This window comes from Scyliorhinus torazame, chromosome 3, assembly GCF_047496885.1.
Source record: "Scyliorhinus torazame isolate Kashiwa2021f chromosome 3, sScyTor2.1, whole genome shotgun sequence".
Classification (NCBI taxonomy): domain Eukaryota; kingdom Metazoa; phylum Chordata; class Chondrichthyes; order Carcharhiniformes; family Scyliorhinidae; genus Scyliorhinus; species Scyliorhinus torazame.
In genome coordinates, this window is record NC_092709.1 from 210,276,762 (window position 1) to 210,299,127 (window position 22,366).

General features: G+C 52.8%; 1 protein-coding gene across 1 annotated transcript in view; it reads right to left on the bottom strand.

Annotated features, from left to right (window-relative positions):
• Positions 1-968: 968 nt before the first annotated feature.
• LOC140408932 (zeta-sarcoglycan) overlaps positions 969-22,366 on the bottom strand; it is a 780,044-nt gene continuing 758,646 nt past the window's right edge. The window contains exons 6-7 of the mRNA XM_072496835.1: positions 12,930-13,053; positions 969-3,004 (exon numbers count right to left, since the gene is read on the bottom strand). Coding sequence (XP_072352936.1) covers positions 2,810-3,004; positions 12,930-13,053 — 319 coding nt within the window. The 3' untranslated portion in view covers positions 969-2,809. The remainder of the gene's footprint in view (positions 3,005-12,929; positions 13,054-22,366) is intronic.

Genomic DNA, 22,366 nt, shown 5'->3' on the forward strand with positions numbered 1-22,366 from the left:
ATCCGTATTAGAATATTTACATTAGTAACCTGTCTCCTGGAAGTGCATTGGTTGCCCTAGCATCCCCATTACAGCCCCCTCCTGTCTACATTAAAGCAGTAAATAGTTACTTAGAATGTAGATTGTGGATGGGATTCTGACTTTTAACATTTTAAGATCCCACAAGACCCAAACCTGCCTGTTATTTGGGTCGTTAAATTTCCCCCATTGTTACTGGATCCAGGGGCGGGATTCTCCCCTACCCGGCGGGCGGGGGATCCCGGCGGGATGGAGTGGCGTGAACCACTCAGGCATCGGGCCGCCCCAAAGGTGCGGATTTCTCCACACCTTTAGGGGCCAAGCCCTCACCTTGAGGAGCTAGCCTCGCGCCGGAGTGGTTGGCACGCCGCCAGCCGGCGGGAAAGGCCTTTGGCGCCACGCCAGCCGGGGCCGAAAGGACATCGCCGGGCGGCGGAAGTCCACGCATGCGCGGGAGCGTCAGTGGCTGCTGACGTCATCCCCGCACATGCGCAGGGGTGGTGCCTCTTCCTCGTCAGCCATGGTGAAGACTGTGGCCGAGGCGGAGGGAAAAGGTTGCCCCCACGGCACAGGCCTGCCCATAGATCGGTGGGCCCCGATCGCGGGCCAGGCCACCGTGGGGGCACCCCCGGGGCCAGATCGCCCCGCGGCCCCCCCAGGACCTCGGAGCTCGCTCGTGCCACCTAGTCCCGCCGGGAGGAGAGGTGGTTTGATCCACGCCGGCGGGACAGTCATTCCAGCAGCGGGACTTCTGCACATTGTGGGCCGGAGAATCGCCGGGGGGGCCCACTGACCGGCGCACCGTGAATTCGGCGAATATCCGGTGCTGGAGAATTTGGTGGCCTGATTCATGCCAGCACCCGGCGATTCTCCGACCCGGCCGGGGGGGGTGGGGGGGGGGGGGGGGGGGGGGGTGGTGTGTCGGAGAATCCCGCCCCAGGTCTCTAAAGGATTGAAGTGAACGAGAGTGGCACACTTGTTAATTTTGATCCAAACTAAATTTGAGTTATATATGTGCTTAATCACATCTGCTAGAATTAATAATTTAAATAATTCTTAAACAGATATTTCTGAACTGTTTTTATTTTTACTTTTCACAATTTGCAGAATGGAAGGTTGAACATTGCATTACTATTATCAGGATTGCACAAAGTACATCCAATCAAGAGACACGCAGTCCCATTATTCTATCCGTCCTTCAGTTAACTCATCGTAGAAAAAACATAACAAAACAATAAAACATTTTTATGGATTGCCAATGATCATTGGCTTTTAAATCATTCGCAAACACAGTTGGTAAAATGCCTACCTTTTAACCAGTTGGCCACAGGTCTGTTGATTCCCAATGCCATCTTTCTCTGAAAGCAGCTGCTTTTGCTGGAAGCAAACTGTGGCCATATTTGTTTTATCTTTTTTGTGTTGGAAGTCAAACATAATTTAATTGACAACTTTTCAAACCTGGCTTTTAATCCATGAGGGTCAGTAACTTTGACAAGAGGCCTAATAACCCTTAGCTACAGTTAACAAGACACACAGCTCATCTCTTATAAGTAGAAAAAATGTTTTCATTTTACATAAAGCAAGAGACATAGGGTACAAAAGCACAGCTTTTGTCATTTTGGCAATATTGCAATTTTACAAACATTTGCATAGAATGTGTAAGAAAATAGTTTCCTTTATCATTCAGATTAAATTTTTCATACATAAAGAAAATGTACTTTAATGAAATCAGTAAAGAAAGCAAGGAAAATGGCTAGCAGGCCTGGTGTAACACATAAAAGGTTACCTGTGATGTCCTCCAGGGATGAGCGCAAATCCAAGACTGACATTAAGTTATTCAGTAGAACCAGGTCAAAACCAAGCTTTGCAAGGTTCGGGGAGCACCACATTTTTCAATTTGTCACTGAGCAGGAGAGAAGACAACAACTGAAGTTGTTGAAATTTGGCCTTATTTGGGGCTGGTGCTGGATATATCAGGTATAGTGTGGCCAGGTGGTATCTTCTGGGTATTTTTCACTGGATTTAAGAAATGGATGTTCGCTCATCCCTGCCTAATATGTCTTTCAGAATTTCTTGACGCTGTCTTACTGGTTAGTAGCAGCTGCGTTGTGCAGTGTTTTGAATTTACATCACATGGTCAATTCTTTGGTTTATACCACATCACAATCAAAAAACACAAAACCATTGTTTCACCATCAATGCTAATGAGAGGTTCTGGGAAATTATAGTTGAAATTATTTCTTTCTCACATTGAAAAAAAAAGGCAAGAATGAACAACTGGCCCATTTCTTTCCAAATGAATGACATGCAAATACCACATTATATGTAACTGCTCAATCAAAACAAGTACTTAGGAATTTCTTGAACTCCCATTTGGTGCTATATGGTAAAACCAAAGTCCATTTAGATGTTGAAAAGGGAAATAAAGTTTTGAGAAATGACATCATCAGATTTGTGGTATTAAATATTCAATTCTTTCACAATCAGGTCCTGCTAACAAGAAAAAAAAAAACTATGTGCTTTACTTAGATTAGCAAAGGCACCTGGGTATTTCTCCCCCTCTCTGGAAAAGGTTTGTATCCAGGTTCTCCAGGCATATTTCTTCACTGACAGTTTATACACCGAACAGTCTATTCCCATTCGAAAGGTAGCCACGTCCTACTACTGTGCGGCAGTAGAGGCTTTGCAACAACATTGTGGTTCCTGATTCACCATGAGAGTCAAAACAGATGTCAAGGGACAGTGTCGAAAAGGCTTTTACGGTGGTAGAATTGCAACAGGGTCCATGGATTTATATCCGCAAACAGATGTTGCTGTTCGACTGGCAAGTGGAACCCGCCGCTGCTGGAGATAGAAAGAGTTTCCCATTGGGACACACGCACACTTCGTAGACAGTCTGACGTAGGTTTGAAGAACTGGCTGAGGACGAAGAGGTGGAGATCTGGGGGATGTTTCCCAATCGGATTGTCTTTGCATTTAAAAAAATCTGAAGGAAAGAAATGAAAAGAGAAACCTCACTCACTATACTTTGCAATACCGGTGAGATCCCAGTAACGTTGTAGACTGGACAAGTGTGATGATTATTAAATAATTCAATGAAACAAAATGAAAATGTTGTTCCATTTAATTCATGCTGGCATACAGACTGACCTCAGTGCAGAAAAATTGACAAAATTCAAATAACACAAATGTAAGACTGGATTTCTTGGTCCCACCAGCAGGGAGCATCATCACAGGTGGAAGGAAGGCCGCTCTCCAAATTTTCCTGTCCCGCTCACGATGATGCCCGCCACTGGCAGGGCCAGGAAATCCCAGTCATAGTCTCACAATGGTGCAACTTATCTTCAGAACTCTGTTATGAACGACATGACAGATTCTCGGACGATTCTAAAATTTAAGTTCAATTTATTTCTTGCCCATTGTCAGTTAGGTTTTGCTCTTGAATCAGATTTTGATGACAGAACTCTCATCAAATACTCTCTTGTCACCTGCATACCTGAATTTAACAGGAGCCAGTGGCACAATCCTTATGTTAGTTTTGATGAAGTTTGTTTAAAAATAAACTTAGAATACCCAATTATGTTCTTTCCAATTAAGGGCCAATTTTAGCACGGCCAGTCCATCTACCCTGCACATCTTATGGGTTGTGGGAGTGAGACCCACACAGAGCAGGGAGAATGTACAAACTCTTATTTTTTTCTATCAATTTAGAGTATCCAATTCATGTTTTTCAATTAAGGGGCAATTTAGCGTGGCCAATCCACCTATCCTGCACACCTATTGGGTTGAGGTGGTGAAACCCACGCAAACACGGGGAGAATGTGCAAACACCACACGGGCAGTGACCCAGAGCCGGGATCGAACCTGGGACCTCAGCGCCGTGAGGCAACCGTGCTAACCACTTGCGTCACCGTGCTGCCCAGAATGTGCAAACTCTACACGCCAATGACCCAAGGCCGGGATCAGTGCTAACTACTGCGACACCGTGCCGACCTGTCCTGGAGTTTAAAAATATTATTTTTCACGGGATTTGGGCTTTGCTGACATTTGTTGCCCATCCCTAATTACCCTGAAGAAGGTGGGGGTGCACTGCCTTCTTGAACCACTGCAGTCTACGTGGTGTAGGTACACCCACTGTGCTATTATGGAGGGAGTTCCAGAATTTTGACCCCGTAACAGTGAAGAAACGGTGATATATTTCAAAGTCAGGATGGAGAGTGACTGGCAGGGGAACATTCAGGTGGTGGTGTTCCCATGTATCTGCTGCCATTATCCTTCTAGATGGTAGTGGTCGTGGATTTGGAAGGTGCTCCCAAGGAGCCTTGGTGAGTTGCTGCAGTACATCTTGCAGATGGTACACATGGCTGTGCGTTGGCAGTGGAGGGAGTGAATGCTTGTGAGGGGGGTGCTTTTGTCCTGAATAATGTTGAGCTCCTTGAGTGTTGTTGGAGCTGTACTCATCCAGGCAAGTGGAGAACATTCCATTACACATCTAACTTGTGCCTTGTAGGTGGTGGACAGGTTTTGGGGCATCATGTTGTTACTGACTGCAGGATTCGTAGGTTCTGACCTGCTATTGTATCCACAGCATTTATATGACTAGTCCAGTTCACTTTCTGGTCAATGGTAACCCCCAGGATATTGATAGTGGGGTATTCAGTGATGGTATTGACATTGAATGTCAAGGTGCGATGGTTTGATTATCTCTAATTGGAGATGGTTATTGCCCAGTATTTATGTGGCACGAATGTTACTTGACATTTGTCAGCTCAAATCTGGATATTTTCCAGGTCTTGCTGCATTTGTACATGAATTATGGGAGACGGGGGGGGCGGGATTCTCCGACCCCCTGCTGGGCCGGAGAATCGCCGGGGGGGGGCGGCGTGAATCCCGCCCTGCCGCCCCGACACTGGCTGCCGGATTCTCCGGCGCCGGTTTTTCAGCTGGGGCAGGAATCGCGCCGCGCCGGTCGGGGGCCGGATTCTCCGCTCCACGATGGGCCGAGCAGCCACCCGTTTTCGGACAGTCCTGCGGGCATAGATTACACCAGGTCTGTACCGGCGGGACCTGGCTCTGCGGGCGGCCTGCGGAGTCCTCGTGGGGGGACGGGGGGATTTGGCACCGGGGGGCCCCCCACGGTGGCTTGGCCCGCGATCGGCATCCACCGATTTACGGGCGGGCCTGTGCTGTGGGGGCACTCTTTCCCTCCACGCTGGCCGCTGTAACGGTCTGCATGGCCGGCACAGAGAAGAACCCCCCTGCGCATGCGCTGGAATCACGCCGGCGCTCCCGCGCATGCGCCAACTCACGTCGGCCGGCAGAGGTCCTTCAGCATCAGTTGGCGCGGCGCCAGCCCCACTGGCCTAGCCCCTGGAGGTGTGGAGGATTCTGCACCTTCCGGGCGGCCCGACGTCGGAGTGGTTCACGCCACTCCTTGGCGCCAGTACGGCCCGCCCTGCCAGATACCGGAGAATCCCGGCTGGGATTCTCTGCTCCCGCCACTGTCAATAGGACTTCCCAGTGATGCCACCCCATGCCACCAGGGCAGGGGTGCTCTGCCAACAGGACCATAGAATCCAGCCACCAGTGAATGGTTGGAGAATTCTGGCCAAGATCTGCGTATGAAGCAGGTGAATGAGCACATGTGAGTGGGTGGTATAGGGACTGGGCCTTCCAGCCAAATGGCAATGAGTGATACAAGTCTCAATTATACTTTATAAGCTGCTGCTTAAATATTGTAATATATTAAAGCAAATTACTGTGGCTGCTTGAATCTGAAACCAAAGAGAAAATGGTGGAAAATCTCAGCACGTCTGGCAGCATCTGCAGAGAGAGCAAAGAGCTAACGTTTCAAGTCCAGATGACTCTTTGTCAAAGCTTTGACAAAGGGCCACCTGGATTCGAAACGTTAACTCTTTGCTCTCTCTGCAGATGCTGCCTGACCGGCTCAGATTTTCCAGCATTTCCTCTTTGGTTTGTCATGTATTAGTTCTTGCTTTTGCGAAATAAAATCACATAACTATAATCACTACGGCGTCAGCAGCAAACATTTGAACAAATAGTTCAAAGGGACAACCCCATTCTGCAGATAAGCTCTTATGGGGACGGTTCAAGTTGTAGGCAAAATAAAATCCTTTGCATATATTTGTGATAAATCACTTCTGCTGTTCTGATGTGCCATAGTGAAATGGGTATATACTAGCCCGATTCAAGTCAAATAATCTTTAATCCTAACCCTCTAGTGCACTACATTTGTTTATGGTATCACGATTAACTCAGAAAATATTTAGAAACTATCACATCTACAATACATCCCTCAATAAAATACATTTACTTGTGTGACTCTCAAAGAAAACAGCAACAACTTTCATTGAGTTGATATTTCCTGAGTTCCACTCCGCCAGTGGAAATGCAGAAGGACACAGATTCTATTCAAATCAAATGGTTGGAATCAACTCCATGTTCTGGATGTATCCCTGGCAGTTGCACAGGTGCATCAAAAGGAAACTTTTATCGTGCTATGGGAATGAGTGAGGGCGGGGGGGCTAATTGGATAACTAGTTCAAAGAGTTGGCGCAGGCATAATGGTTCAAATAGCCTCCTTCAAAGTTGCAGGATTATGTAATTTGAAGAGGCTTGGAAAATTGGAGCATCTCTAGGCCTTTCCAAGGTTGGAACAGGCATGGGTCGGACTCAACAAGAAAAGGATTTTGTTCCCCTCTTTGACTCCTAAGGGGGCCAGCATGGCATCTGTTTAAATAGAAACAGAAAATTCTGGAAATGCTCAGCAGGTCTGGCACAAATTGAGGATAGAGAAACATAGTCAACATCCCAGGGCTGTGACCTTCCATCAGTTCAGTCCTGTTGAAAGGCCTGTTGCCAGACTTGAGTACTTCCAGCATTTTCAGTTTTTATTTTAGATTTCCAACTTCCGCTGTCTTTTGATGACTTTAAGCAGAGGCCAAAGCAAAGTGAGTCTATCCAGGGTTTGTTGTCTTGGCATAGTAAAGGTTTCATGCCTTTCGGGCTCATGCTAACCCACAGCTGAGGCCTGATAATGGTTTACTGGATAGAATTCTCAAAGGAACCCATGAATTCCCACGGATATGTCCCTTTGATATAGAAAGGATGTCCAGTTCTCCATTCCAGAAAATGACTGGAACGAAAAAACAGAACAGTATATCAGGGGAACTCAGTTGCATTCCAAATTAAGTCAACCGGCAGGTGATCTGTCCATTCTCTGAATGAACCCAAGTTTTTTCACCAAGCCATGTTTGGAGATGACAAAGGATTTCAGATATGGATGGGTTGAGGCGGTGGCAATAGCAAAGATGGTTCATTTTAGGTTGGTCTTTGGGATGAATGTGGTATTGGAAGCTTAGCTCAGATTCTAACAGAATGTCGGATGGTGTCAACAATCTGAGTCATCCTGAGGCAAAGGCTGGTGAGGAGGATGAAGTCAGTGGTTAAGATATGGGGTGCAATTCTCCCATCGGGACACTAAGTCCCGGCGCTGGAGTGAAAACCGGAGTGTTTCACTCCAGCGTCGGAGGCCGCTCCCAGCCCCCTATTCTCCCATCCCCGGGGGGCTAGGAGCGGCGCCGCGTCATTTACGCGTGCCGGGCCTTGCCGCCACGTAAAAGCGGCGCTGCGTAAATGACGCGGCCGGCGCCGTGTAAATGACATCATCCGCGCATGCGCAGGTTGCCGCCCTCCCCGCAAGAAGATGTCAGATGGATCTTGCGGGGCGTGGAAGGAAAGGAGATCCTCCTTCAGAGAGGCCGGCCCACCGATCGGTGAACGCGATCGTGGGCCAGACCCCTTTTGAGTCCCCCCCCCCCCGATGCAGGAACACCCCCCCCCCCCCCCCGCCACAGGCCGCCCCCCCCCCCCCCAGCATTCCCGCGCTATTCCCGCCGGCAGCGACCAGGGGCGTCATTCTCCGACCCCCCGCCGGGTCGGAGAATGGCCGTTGGCCGCCGTGAATCCCGCCCCCGCCGAAGTCTCCGGTACCGGAGATTGGGCGGGGGCGGGAATCGGGCCGCGCCGGTAGGCAGGAGCCCCCGTTCAACTCTCCGGCCCGGATGGGCCGAAGTCCCGCCTAGAAATTGCCTGTCCCGCCAGCGTAAATCAAACCTGGTATTTACCGGCGGGACCAGGTGGCGTGGGCGGGCTCCGGGGTCCTGGCGGGGGGGGGGCGCGGGGTGATCTGACCCCGGGGGGTGCCCCCACGGTGGCCTGGCCCACGATCGGGGCCCACCGATCCGCGGGCGGGCCTGTGCCGTGGGGGCACTCTTTCCCTCCCGCCTCCGCTACGGCCTCCACCATGGCGGAGGCGGAAGAGACTCTCCCCACTGCGCATGCGCGATAAACTTTCAGCGGCCGCTTACGCTCCCGCGCATGCGCCGGGAAACTGTCAGCGACCGCTGACGCTCCCGCGCATGCGCCGCATTTCCGCGCCAGCTGGCGGGGCAACAAACGCCATTTCCGCCAGCTTGCGGGGGGGAAATCCCTCCGGCGTCGGCCTAGCCCCTCAATGTTGGGGCTAGGCCGCCAAAGATGCGGAGCATTCCGCACCTTTAGGCCGGCGCGATGCCCGTCTGATTGGCGCCGTTTTTGGCGCCAGTCGGCGGACATCGCGCCGTTGGGGGAGAATTTAGCCCCAGGTGTGGACGGCGCCGGTGGGAACCTGTCGTGTTGGGCAGGCTGCTCGGCCGATCCGGGCCGGAGAATTGCCGCTCGCCCGTTACAAACAGCGAGCGGCGATTCTCCAAGTGGCCAGCCGTGATTCTCGCCACGCCGGTTTGGGGGGGGTGGGAGAATCGCGTGTGGGTGCCGGGGCGGCGTAGCGGGGCTCGCGCGGTGCCCCGCAAATCTCCCACCCGGCATGGGGGGGGGGAGAATTCCGCCCACGGTGTTTGTAGCAGGCATCAAAGACTGTCTACTTCAAAGGCGTTCGTTGGTATCTTATGATGATCATTATGCCCTTTAAGTATAAATATTCTGCCTGAGATTCTTCCTACTTTCCTAATTGTTGACTGGCATGTCCTAGTATTTTCCCACAGTAAATATTTTGATTGCATAGCTGCTGCAAATGGACTTGGAGTGTACAATTTGGGAGTTTCACACCAATGACTGTATTTACATGCACCTGCCAGGTGTGTTTTGGGCAGGAGTTATGTAAAATAGGGTGAGTGTGCCCACCCTACCATCTTCCTGCCCACCCCTGAGCTCACCCCCATAATACAGAAGGTGGGCGGATACCAAACTTGGCAGACACCCACCATATTCACGTAAATAATCAAGGGTCACCAAGCCGATTGACCCAGATAATATACTGCCCACGCCATAAAATGATGGGTGTGGGCAGCTGGGCAGGAGCAGACAGCCTAAATTTTTAAAAACCTCTCCAAAGGGCAGGTAGGACTGGGGGTTTGCTCTTTGGGTGCTGTCCTTTGCCAATCACGGGTCACCCACAACCCTTACAGATGGAATCCCCTTTCCTTCCTACCAGCCCGCAGCCTTAAACCCCTCCCTCCCCTATGCAAACCTCCTACGACCTTACCAGTTTCAGGATCCACAGGCCTTCTTCCTTATTCTCCTACGGTCGCGGCAGTTGCCAATGACGTGCTCTTGATGCTGCCAGGGCTGATGGAACTGCTGACCAACTGGCTTGAAGTACCACTTGGCCCTTGTCTAGCACCCCACTGCGCATTATGGCTACGAGGTGGATCAGCATGGAGCTGAATTTGCTTCCGGTAGTGGGGTTGGGATGGGGGCGAGCCATCCACCTGCTCCCCTTCCCCCTACCATATTACATCAGCCCCAAGTGTGCAAGGTACTAAATGTGCCCTGTGATCCTATATCGAACAGTTAAAAACTGACAATCCTGTTAAATGATAACACAGAGGACAAATCAAATCCCTCTGTTCTGATTTTCTACGTTCTAGCTTCCGCAACTGTCTAAACTGATCTTAATGAGTTAGTAATCAGACTGCCATCTTCTGAGAAACACAAGCTTTTGTTATGAACTTTCATTGCAGCCCCTGCTACTGACCCAATATAATTTTAAATGAGAGCTCATTATTTGTGGTTATACTCTTCAGTCACTCAGTAGTTTAAATTGGTGGTGAAAATGAGCCAGGCCTAATCACTGAGCATGAAAGAATGACAGTCACAGCTGTGAAGCACAGTATTTAAAAAATGCTACTGAATGACTGAAAGCAAATAATTTAATCACGGATGATATCCATAAATCATTCAGGTTGCTCTTCTGTGGGTTTTAACATCACTTGATTTGATCAAATGACAGCCTATTATTCAATCCTAACCAACAAGGGATTTTCCATTTTACATAAGACTCATAATGCTTTTGTAACTTAGCTTCAGTATTGAATCAAAATTTCCTTCATCTACCCCCCTACGATAACCGGCTCTCTGTTAGAGTAACTCACCTCGTTCCACTCCCCTGCCTTTTCCCTGTAGTCCTGCATTTTTTTCTCTTCAGATAATTCGTACATTTTCTTTTGAAAGCCTTGATTGAATCATCCTCCACCACATTCTCAGGCCGTGTATCCCTGATCCTAACCACTGACTGCACAAACAATTATTTCCCCATCAAGGAAAAAACTCAGCAAGTCTGTCAATATCCTTATTTCCTTATGTTGCAGTTGTTTCTTTTGCTAATCACCTTAAATTGGTGTCCTCTGGTTTTTAGTCCTTCCAGCAAAGAGAATAGTTCTCCCCATCTGCTTTGTCCAGACCCCTCTTAATTTTGAACACCTTTATCAAATCTCTTCTTGTTTGTTCTCCAAGGAAAACAGCCCCAGCTTCTCCAACCTCTCCACACAACTGAGGCTCCTCACTCATAGTCGTGTGATTCAGGTGGAATCCCTAATTAAATTCAGGGCCATAGTGAATGTGGTTAAAAATCAAAATATTCATAGGATCACTACAGTGCAGAAGGAAAGAATCCCTACAGTGCAGAAGGAGGCCATTCAACCCATCAAGTCAGATTCGACCCTCCGAAAGAGCACCCTACCTAGGCCCGTGCTCCCATCTATCCTTTAGGACACTATGGGGCAAATTAGCATCTTCAATCCACCTAACTTGCACATCTTTGGACTGTGGTAGGAAACTGGAGCACCGGGAGGAAACCCAAGCAGACGAGGGGAGAATGTGCAAACACCACAGTCACTCAAGGTCGGAAGCAAAATCGGTTCCCTGGCATTGTGAGGCAGCTGTGCTATATTATATAAACATATAAGGAGGTGTGGGGGCTGTAAGGGAGTTGGCAGTAAGGATAGGTTCTCAATACTGCCTCCGTCCCCTCCACCCCACCTCCCTCCCATGCGTGGTGCCTTAATCATGCACTGAGTGGCTGGAAGATAGCAAGCAAATATGCCACATTTTGCTTGTAGCACACACCACTTGGCGAGCCCCTTGCTAGCCATTGGGTTAATACCACGGAGAACAGGATGAGCCCCTTTAAGTGGACATTAATTGGCTACTTAAGAACCTCAATTGGGTGCAGGGCAGGAAAACTGGCCACAGATCTAAATGGGATAGAGGTGCTAAGGTGACGGGTTTAAGGCTGCGGACTGGTAGGAAGGAAAGGGGATTCCATCTTAGGGGGTGTGGCCGCCCCGTGACCCGCCACCCTCCTCCCTGATCAAATGCCCCTCGTCAACTCTCTCATGTCGGAGGAGGGCACAAGTTTCCACCTGATGTGTGCAGGGACTTCATTTACAAGAATTGATGTCTGCTCCATGCTTACAGCCATTTGCTTCCAGCAACTTCTGCAGTTCTTTTACTTTTCTCTGAATCCACTCTCAAGCTTGACTACTCAAGATTAATGAGGATCAATAGTAAACAGACTCACATAATCAAACGTATAACAATTGAACACTACCATGGCATCTCATAAGACTTCATATAATCTACAGCAAAGGTCTTCTCTTAGTCTTTTGGTCTCTTTTCCACAGAAAACAACCTAAATCTTTCTGAAAAGTTCTTGGGCTGGATTCTCCATCATTGAGACTATATCCCCACGCTGGCGTAAAAACGATGGAGTTTTACTCCTGAAATTCCTGCAAAAAAATTAAATGAATTCCAAGCTCTGCAGGGGGCTAGCAGGGGCCTGGAGTGAAACTCGCAGCTTTTGCTGCAGATACGGGCCCCTGCACATCTGGGTCAGAGGCCGCGCATGCGCACGGCGGCAGTCTCCAGCAGCCGTGCCATGCTCCATGGCAGACTCGGACCGAGGAGCCAGACCGAAGAAAGATACCCCCAATCGGCCGCAAGCCCAAGCCTCAACCCCTCACATTAATGCCCCCGCCGCCTACATGGCCAACCATGGTCTCCGATCCACCAGTCTACGACTCGGTCCGCAGCCGCCACGTTACCATCCCGACCAGCAATAGCAGGTTAGTTCCACGCCGTCAGGAACTTGGCCGGTCGGGAGTGGAGGATTGCTAAGCGGGCCTCTGGCAATGGCCCCCCGGCGGCGCGGCGAACTCCGCGTGTCGCCAATTTTCGGTGCCTGGAGAATCGCCAAACCGGCACCAGGCCCGATTATGGCGTTCAACTGGATTCTCTGCCCCAGTGCCGACCGCGATTTCGGCGTTGGGCTGCGGAGAATCCAGCTCCTATTCTCACAGTTCAGGTACCATTTTTGCAAATCAGATTATCACTTTCTCCAGTTTCTCCCTATCATTTTTGTATAGATTAATGAAGGCATTATAGAAATGTAAAATGACCTCTTTGCTCTTTTGTATTCTAATCCTTTAGAAATGAACCACAATACTTTGTTCGCAATATTTTATGTCCAATTCAGGGCCAAGTAACATCTTGATCTAAGAGGACACGCCGTGACAGACTTACAAGTGCAGATCTTCACCAGAAGAGCTTACCTCCCCATCTGTAGACTGGAGTTGCAGATCTCTTCGACAGGTTGCCTTGAAGTCCCCTTCAACCGCTGTTAAATGCACTCCCTTTGGGGCTTCCATTGTCAGAGTCCTGGTCGGAGATTCCAGCCTGCAAATTCCAATTGGAAAACAAATGGTGAACAAATTGCCTTCTAAAATTAAATTCATCCAAGCGCACATACGGGAACTGAAAAATGAATTGATTTGACAAATTATACCACTGATTTGTTAGGCTACTGAAAATAAACAGTGTAGTCTTCATTCAGGAAGCTGTGGGCATTTTAATCAAATAGTAAAACAGCAGCAGGATTTATTTATGAAGATCACAGCGCCTTGGCTGAAAGCAGCATGCAACCTCTGGATTCCCACCGCGGCCTCCAGACACCCGCAATTCACCTATGAGGGGGTCATCGAGCCGCTCCACACCCCACCTCATAAGGGCACTCCCGGGTGTGATCCCTGGCAAGGGCAAAATGGCAATTTAGCAATGTCAGTCTGGCACCTGGCAGTGCCCCTGCCAATCTGGCCGTGCCAGTTGGACACTCCAACAGTACCAGGCTGTCAGTGTCAGGTGCCCAAGTGGCATCATCAATGTCAGGGTGCCAGCCAGCCCAGACCCCAACCACCTGGGGGCCTCCAATCATCTGGGAGACCCCCAAGAGCTGCTCCGCCTAGTCCCCGTTTGTGGAGACTAGTGCTAAACAGCGCCTGGTCGGGGTCTCCCCTACGAGAGGGACAAGATCCCAGGCGCTGGTTAGATCCTGCGTTTGCATGTTCAAATGTGCCTAACTGCATATTTAAATATGCAAATTTGGCCCTGCCCATTGTGGGCAGAATCTAGACCGGGACGTCTTGTGAGATCCCGTTAGATCTTTCGCGACGTGGCCAACTGGGTAAATCACGCGAGAGGTTTCTCGTGAGATTTATCGGCTTTGTCCAGAATCGGGCACGAGATGGCCATTAGATCACGTCCCACATCCTTTATATTAGATTCTAGCCTTTTCCCTACCGCTGATATCAGGCTAACAGATCTGTAGTTCTCAGTTTTCTCTACCCTTCATTAACAGCGGGTTACATTTTCTACTTTCCAGGCTGCAAGACCCGTTCCTAAATCTATAGAATTTGATCAATGATCAACAACACATCTGCTATCTCTCCAGCCACCTCTTTCAACACTCTGGGATGTAGATCATCAGGTCCAGGAGATTTACCAATGTTCAGTCCCATTTATTTTTCCCGCACTACTTTTATGCTCATATTAATTTCTTTCAGTTTCGCATTCCAGCCATACCCTTTCTCTGGTATTTCTAGGAAGCGTTTTGTAACTTCCTCTGTAAAGGCAGACATCAGGGGCGTCATTCTCCGACCCCCCGCCGCTTCGGAGAATGGCCGTTGGCCGCCGTGAATCCCGCCCCCGCCGAAGTCTCCGAAGGGAGAAAAGTCGGCGGGGCGTTAATGGCGCCGCTGCCGCGGAGAATGTCACGGGTCTGCGCAAGGCAGCCGATTTTCGGCCTGCCGATATTCTCCCTTCCGGATGGGCCGAAGTCCCGTCGACGTGATGACCGTTCACGTCGACGTGAATCAAACCTCCTTTTCATCGGCGTGACCCGGTGCTCCAGGCTCACGCCGACCAGCGAGGAGGTGAGTGACAGCCTGGGGGGGTTGGCTCTGGGCAGGAAATGGCGTGGCTGCAGACTGATTGCGTGAGGAGAGGTGTGTCTCGGCTTGTGTGTGTGTGTGTGCGGCGGGGGTGGGGGGGGTGTGGTTAGAGTAGGCTGGGCTCCGGGGGAGTGCCGGGAGGGGGTCCGTGCCGGGGTGGAGGTTGGGGGGGTGGGGGTCCGTGCTGGGGTGGAGGTTGGGGGTTGGGGGGGGTCCGTGCTGGGGTGGAGGTTGGGGGTTGGGGGGGGTCCGTGCTGGGGTGGAGGTTGGGGAGGGGGTCCGTGCCGGGGTGGAGGTTGGGGGGGGGGTCCGTGCTGGGGTGGAGGTTGGGGGTTGGGGGGGGGGTCCGTGCCGGGGTGGGTGATGGGAGGGCAAATGAGTTGGTCCACCTGGCCAGGTGCCAGCTTCCAACAGTTGGACCCATGCGGTCCATGCCACCTGGCTGGGGGGAGGAGGGGATATGGGCAATGATGACATGTCGTCGTTCCCCTCCCCCCCCACCAGGCCGTCATGTTTTCAGACCATCCAGCGATGTTGGCCGCCGTGGTGGCAGCCGCTCATGTCTATGTTGCCCTGGATGAGGAGGAGGAGGAGGAGGAGGAGCGTGCCAGAGAGGCGGCGCAGGCTGCCGCAGAGGGGCAGGCGGCAGCCGCCCAGGCTGGAGGGACACCTGACCGACAGGACGAGGAGGGGGAGGAGGACGTCGCGGCCCCACGGCAACGGAGGCACCCGAGGGCGCCCCGTGTGTACCGGCCCCGGCAGTCATACCAGGACCTCACCTACCGGGAATGCAGGAGGAGACTCCGGATGAGCCGGGAAACCGTGGCACACATCTGCCACCTGCTGGCACACCTGTCACCGCGTGGCACTGGCGGGGGACACCCTCTCCCCGTGTCCGTCAAGATTACGGTGGCCCTGAACTTTTATGCAACGGGGTCATTCCAGGCACCGAGTGGGGACCTGTCCGGCATATCGCAGACCTCGGTGCATCGGTGCATCCGGGCAGTGACAGATGCCCTTTATGCCATGGCGCACCGCTACATCTGCTTCCCTGTGGACCGGCCAGCCAAGATGCCCGGGCCGTGGGCTTCTCTGCCGTTGCCGGGTTCCCCATGGTCCAGGGCGCGATCGATGGGATGCACGTCGCGGTGCGGCCACCTGCAGAGAACAGGGCCGTGTTCACAAATAGGAAGGGGACCTATTCGATGAACGTACAGGTGGTCTGCGACCACCGAATGATGATCCTGCACGTCTGCGCCCGTCACCCAGGCAGTGTACACGACTCATTCGTGTTGTCGCGGTCATCCATCCCCGGCATGTACGAGGGACGCCATCCCCGGCTGAGGGGCTGGTTGCTGGGCGACAGGGGCTACCCATTGCGATCGTGGCTGATGACGCCGAGACGGAGGCCACGCAATGAGGCGGAGAACCGCTACAATGATGCCCATGTAGCGACAAGGGGAGTGATCGAGAGGTGCTTTGGCGTGCTGAAGATGCGTTTCAGGTGCCTGGACCTCTCTGAGGGCGCCCTCCAGGATCGGTCAGATAGGGTCGGCCGCATCATTGTGGTGTGCTGCGTCCTGCACAACATAGCCCAGCAGAGGGGCGATGTGCCGCAGGCAGAGGAGGGCGGAGTGGAGGAGCAGCAGGAAGAGGCGCAGTCCTCCCCAGATGAGGGGGATGGGGGCAATGGTCAGGGCAGACGGGGTAGACACAGGCGGGTGGCTGTCCACCGTTACCGGCTGGCCCAGCGGGCACGGGACAGACTGATAGACGCCCGCTTCACTGACTAGATGGGCGTGGGAATCGGGTAGTATGGCCACAGACCGCACACCATGGCAACAGCCGACCACCCACACCCCCCACCCATCCACCCACCCAGCACCCTCACCTCCCTCCCAAACCCCACACACCCCACCCGCATGCACACCACCCCCCCCCCCAATTGCCGATCCACCGGCGGCACAACGGGCCGGGCTCACCCAGTTGCGGGTGGACGCGTGTCTATCGCAGGCCATGGAGGATGATGACAAACCGCCTCCGATGAGCTCCTGGCTCTACATCGTTGGACTATGTCTGACCCATGGCCACAGTACCACCATCCACCCGGACCATCCCTGCATGCGGCTGTGACACTGCAGCGCACGGTCCCGTCCTCTGCCCGGGGGATGTTGATGGCGGCCCAGGGGGAAGGGGGCAGACTCACCTGGGGCTGAGGTAAGACCACCCGTCACACACACACTTGCGCTCAACGTACATGACACGCCCGCACACTTTGGACAGAGCACAAAGGCAGCTTCGGTAGGTGTAACATTGACTTTAATAACCAAAGGAGTTCATGCACGTGCCCTAGCCCCTAAAACTCATCTGTGCCCTGCACCCGTGCCAACTTACTCAGTGTCTAATTGTTTGGCCTTACGGGCCCTTTGACTACGTCTACGTGGTTCCCCAGACGGTACAGCAGAACTGGAGGTGGACTCCTGTGATTCCTGCCCTCTGACACTGGATCCCTTTGGCAGCCGTTTCCTGGGTGTCCTGGCCTAGATGGGCCAGGCTGCGGCCCGGGCGACTGGGATGGCGAGCTGCCAGCCTGTCCTGCCCGTTGCCCACCCGATGCACCTGGGACGTACCGGGACCTCCCCTACAGAGGGAGCCGGGACGGACCACACCATCTCCTCCTCTCCCGGGGTGCCCGATGGCCCCCAGGCCTCTACATGGGTGGGGGATGCGAACGGACTGGCCATCCGACACGCCCCCGACATCTGGCGCTGCCAGTCCTGGAGGCCCGTGCTGGTATCGACAGGGGTCTGCAGGTTTGCAGCCATGGAGCCCAGGGTGTTGTCAAACCCTGTCTGTGACAGTGCGACGCCGGCTCGCACATGGCCACTGGCGCCGATGCCCTCAGCGATGGCCTGCTGAGACTGGGCCATGGCCTGCTGCGACTGGGCCATGGCTTGCAGAGACTGGGCCATGGCCTGCAGAGACTGGGCTATGGGCTGCTGAGACTGGGCCATGGCCTGCTGAGACTGGGCTATGGCGTTGAGCGCCTCTGCCATCTGGCGCTGGCACTGGCTCATGGCCTCCTGTGAGAGGGCAGCCATTTCCTAGGCCACAGACGCCGCCTGCACGGAAGGCCCCAGGCCTCGCAAACCGTTCCCCATGTCTGACACCGTCGCACCCATTGCCTCCACCGCGGACGCCACCCGTGCGGTGTCAGCCTGGGTGGCACGCATGACCGGGACCACTCCCAGCTCCTGGACGCGGGTGGACTCCTCCACCTGCGACCGCAGCCGCCGCAAGCCACCCGTCACCCTATTCGCTCGTCTCCGTGTCGGTGGTTGCATCGGATCTATGTGTGGGTGTGGTAACTGCAGGAACCCGGGATCCATCTGGGCGGCAGATGTTCGCTTGGCCTGGGCTGCCCTCCGACCGCCCGGTCCCTCTGCTGCTCCTACCTCCACCTGCTGTACCGGGACGGCTGTGTTGTGCGCACCAGTGAGTGTACCAGACGCCTCATCACTAAAGTGCCCAACCGTGGTGAGTGTTTCTGCGATGGTGGAGGGTGTTGGTGACAGCAGTGGCGTTGTGTCGTGCTCTTTGTCCCACTCTGACTCCATGGCACTTTGGGGTGGGGGTTCGTCTCCACCCATCCACTCTGAGTCACTGTCCGGTATTTCGTCTTCCCGGGTAGGGGTGTCCTGGGTAGTGCTGTCCCGGGTAGTGCTGTCCCGGGTAGTGCTGTCCCGGGTAGGGGTGTCCTGGGTAGTGCTGTCCCGGGTAGTGGTGTCCCGGGTAGGGGTGTCCTGGATATTGGTGTCCTGGGTAGTGGTGTCCTGGCTCGGATGTGACGGGGGCCTGTGGCTGCCCCCCGCATCGCTGGGTGGTCGCTCCCGCACGTGACGGGGGTGTCGTCTCCCTGTTGCTCCAGGTCTCTCCGTCTCCCGTGGTGTGCGAGGGGCATCCTGCGGGCGTCGCATGCTGGAGGGTCCGGGTCTCTCCATCTCCCGTGGTGTGCGAGGGGCATCCTGCGGGCGTCGCATGCTGGAGGGTCCGGGTCTCTCCGTCTCCCGCGGTGTGCGAGGGGCATCCTGCGGGCGTCGCATGCTGGAGGGTGCGGGTCTCTCCGTCTCCTGTGGTCTCCGAGGGGCATCCTGCGGGTGGTGTGCATCTGCGGGGATGGGTGCCTGGACGTTTGGTCCTGCGATACACAATGAAGCATGCATGGTTAGACATCAGGCAGTGATCAGGTGATACGGGGGAGGGGGATATAGGGGAGGGGGGATATGGGGACGGGCTGTTGATGGCTCAGTTGCTCGTGGGCCCCCGACCTCTGCATCAGCAACCTCCCGGTCCTCAGGTCCGCCAGCCAGTTCCAGGGCCCTTTCCTCGTGTACGGTCAGTGGCCTCTCATCAGCGGGCCCTCCTCCAGTCCTCACATGCTTCCTATTGTTGTGTGCGCGCTTCTCCTGTGGGGGGGGGGGAGGTGGCAGGGGTAAAAGGCAACAGTGTTAGGCAGGTATATGAATGCACGCCATCGGTTGCGCGTGCATTGCAGAGGTTAAGGTTAGGGCTGGATTCACTTGGGGATATGGGGGATATGGGGGAGGGGGGATATGGGGGAGGGGGTTATGGGGGAGGGGGGATATGGGGGAGGGGGGATATGGGGGAGGGGGGATATGGGGGGGATATGGGGGAGGGGGGATATGGGGGGGATATGGGGGGGATATGGGGAGGGGGGATATGGGGGGAGGGGGGATATGAGGGAGGGGGGATATGGGGGAGGCTCACCCTGCCTGCTCTGACGAGGTCGTTCACCTTCTTGTGGCACTGGGTGCCTGTCCGTGGTGTCAGGGCCACAGCGGTGACGGCCTCTGCCACTTCCCTCCACAGACGCCGGCTGTGGCGTGGGGCAACTCTGCGGCCGTGCCCGGGATACATGGCGTCCCTCCTCTGCTGCACCGCGTCCAGGAGCGCCTCCACATCGCGTGACTCGAACCTCGGGGCTGAGCGACGGCCAGCCATCCAGTCGGGTGTTGCGGTCGGCTGTTCCGGTCGGGTGGGGGGGAGCTGCGCGGCCTTATGAGCCGTCACGCCGTGCAGCGCGTATGACGCTGCACGGCGTGAACCACTGCGCAAGCGCGGATCCCGTTACGTCGCTGCTAGCCCATTTCGGGCCGCAGACTATCGCCCCATTTTTATGACGTGACGCAAGTGGGATTTGCGCCGTTTTTTGCGCCGATCGGCGGACTTTCCGCCGATAATGGAGAATTTCGCCCAAAGATTGGAACTTTCGTACGGCCTGCTGTCACTTCATCAGCTCACCCCATCCTTGTCATCCAAGGCCCCTTTCAAATGAAGCAGTGTGTTATGGGCCAGGGTTTAGAGAACCCCAAAGTGTATCATGGAGTTCACCTGACCCACAACTTTTAATAGATTGTGATATGGGGAGCACACGGCCCACTCTACAGGTGTGGTACAGCAGAAATGGAAAAGTATTTTTTTAAAGCAAAACAATGTTTATTCTATGAACTCAAGTTAATCTTTTTAAAACATACAGTGAACATCTTAGCAACCATTAATTCAAAGACAACCGCCAAAGAATACAACACTAAGTAATCCTTTAAGCTTTCCTTTTAACATCCATAAGACTTAAAACATCTTTTACCAGAAGCACATCAGGTTAAAGTCACTACTGTTATTAGTTTTAAATCACCAGGATCGATTTACAGTCTTTAGATTGCAGAGAGAGACTATAATACACCTTCTGGCTGTGACTGCAGCTATCCAGCTCTGAAAACGAAACTAAACACACCCTGCAGCAAACAGCCTAAAACGAAAGTAAAAAGCTGTCAGACAGCCCAGCTCCACCCACACTCTGACATCACTGATAAACACCTGTTTCTTAAAGGTACATTTCTTAAACATCCATTTCTTAAAGGTACTCTCACATGACAAGTGTTTCACTTGTCTCTCCTGCAATTTGGTCAACTGTATTTGCTGCTCCCAATGCAGTCTCCACAGTGGGGAGACTAAACGCAGACTGGATGATCACTTTGTGGAACATCTTTGCTTAGTCCGCATTTCGACCTTCCTATCACTTGCCATTTCTAATCCCCATCTTGTTCTTATGCTCACATGTCCATCCTTGGCCTGCTGCAATGTTCTAGTAAAGCCAAACGCACATTTGAGGGGTAGCTCCTCATCTTCCAATTGGGCACTTTACAGCTTCTGGACGAAACATTGACTTTAACTACATTAGACCATGAAACCCTACTCCATCTTGCTCCCCTTATTTAATCCAAAGCTTTTTGTCCCAAGCCACCCACCCTCCCCCAAGCACCACTACTCCTTGTTGTTAAGTTTTGCTTTCACAAATCTTGGTTTTGCGATTAACACATTCTGTGATCTTACCATTCGGGTGCTGTCAATATTTTATTTAGTTCTTGACACAACCATTGACATTCCCTTTATCTCACACCCACAACAACTTGTCTCTTTTAGTTTCCACCTATCCCTGATTTCTCTTTGCGCCACCTGCTCCACCCCCTCTTAAACAGTATAAAATCTGTCGTATTTGAGGGCAGCATGGTGGCGCAGTGGTAGCACTGCAGTCTCATGGCGCCGAGGTCCCAGGTTCGATCCCGGCTCTGGGTCACTGCCCGTGTGGAGTTTGCACATTCTCCCCGTGTTTGCGTGGGTTTTGCCCCCACAACCCAAAGATGTGCAGGGTAGGTGGATTGAACACGCTAAATTGCCCCATAATTAGAAAAATGAATTGGGTACTCTAAATTTTTTTTTAAAAATCCATCACATTTCCCCCTATCTTTAGTTCTGAAGAATTCATACGAACTCAGAGGAACATTCTTTTTTTGACTCTGGGTGGGATTTACCGACCAACCTACCGCGGGTCTTTTGGCGGTGGAGGCGGACAGCCAGTGAGATATTCTGGTCCCGCTGTCGACAACAGGATTTCCCGTTGAATGCATCCCTCGTCACTGGGAAACCTGTGCACCATCGATGGGGCTGGTAAATTCTGTCCTATGTGCCAGTTCAGGTGCACAAAACAGTGTGTAGCTTGCCGGACTTTCCTGCCATATTTTCTGACCACTGGTCAAAAAGAATCCTGGAGGCTGGCGAGGAAGGCTCTGAATGAGCCCAGCTACCTTGGCTCCTGAGAGATTAGGGCACCTAAAAAATATAAGTTAATAAAACTCCTCCACCCCCCTTCCCTGACACGGACTTGGAATTCCCATCAATGGAATTCCCCTGCCCCACTAAAGAAAGTGTTCCACCCCAAACCTCACCAACAGAAACCACCTACCCAGTGCCAGGGGTTACTGTCAAGGCATGGCCCTCTCCACCCCCTGGGGATTGTACTTAACTGTGCGCCCCTGGAGGGTCTTCTTCATCAGATCGCCATTTGCCCACACCTGTTATAAACCCTACCAACATGACGGGAGGAGATAATTACATGGGGTGGGTGGGGATGATACAGCACGGATGCCCACAAATGACGTAAAAATGTATGTTACTGGGTTCCTAACCTTACATGGCAGTAACCCCATTACATCATTGTGGGGGGGGGGGGGGATGTAGAGGGGGGGGGGGGGGTGAGGATGATCTCAACGAGAAATTCTGCCGGCATAAATGATGTTTTGTAACTCCTCTTGGATTATCTGCCCTCTAATTTTCCCACCCATCGAAAACTGGGGCACAAAATACCCCCCCTCCATTTCTATCTTCACAGATGCTGCCAGACCTGA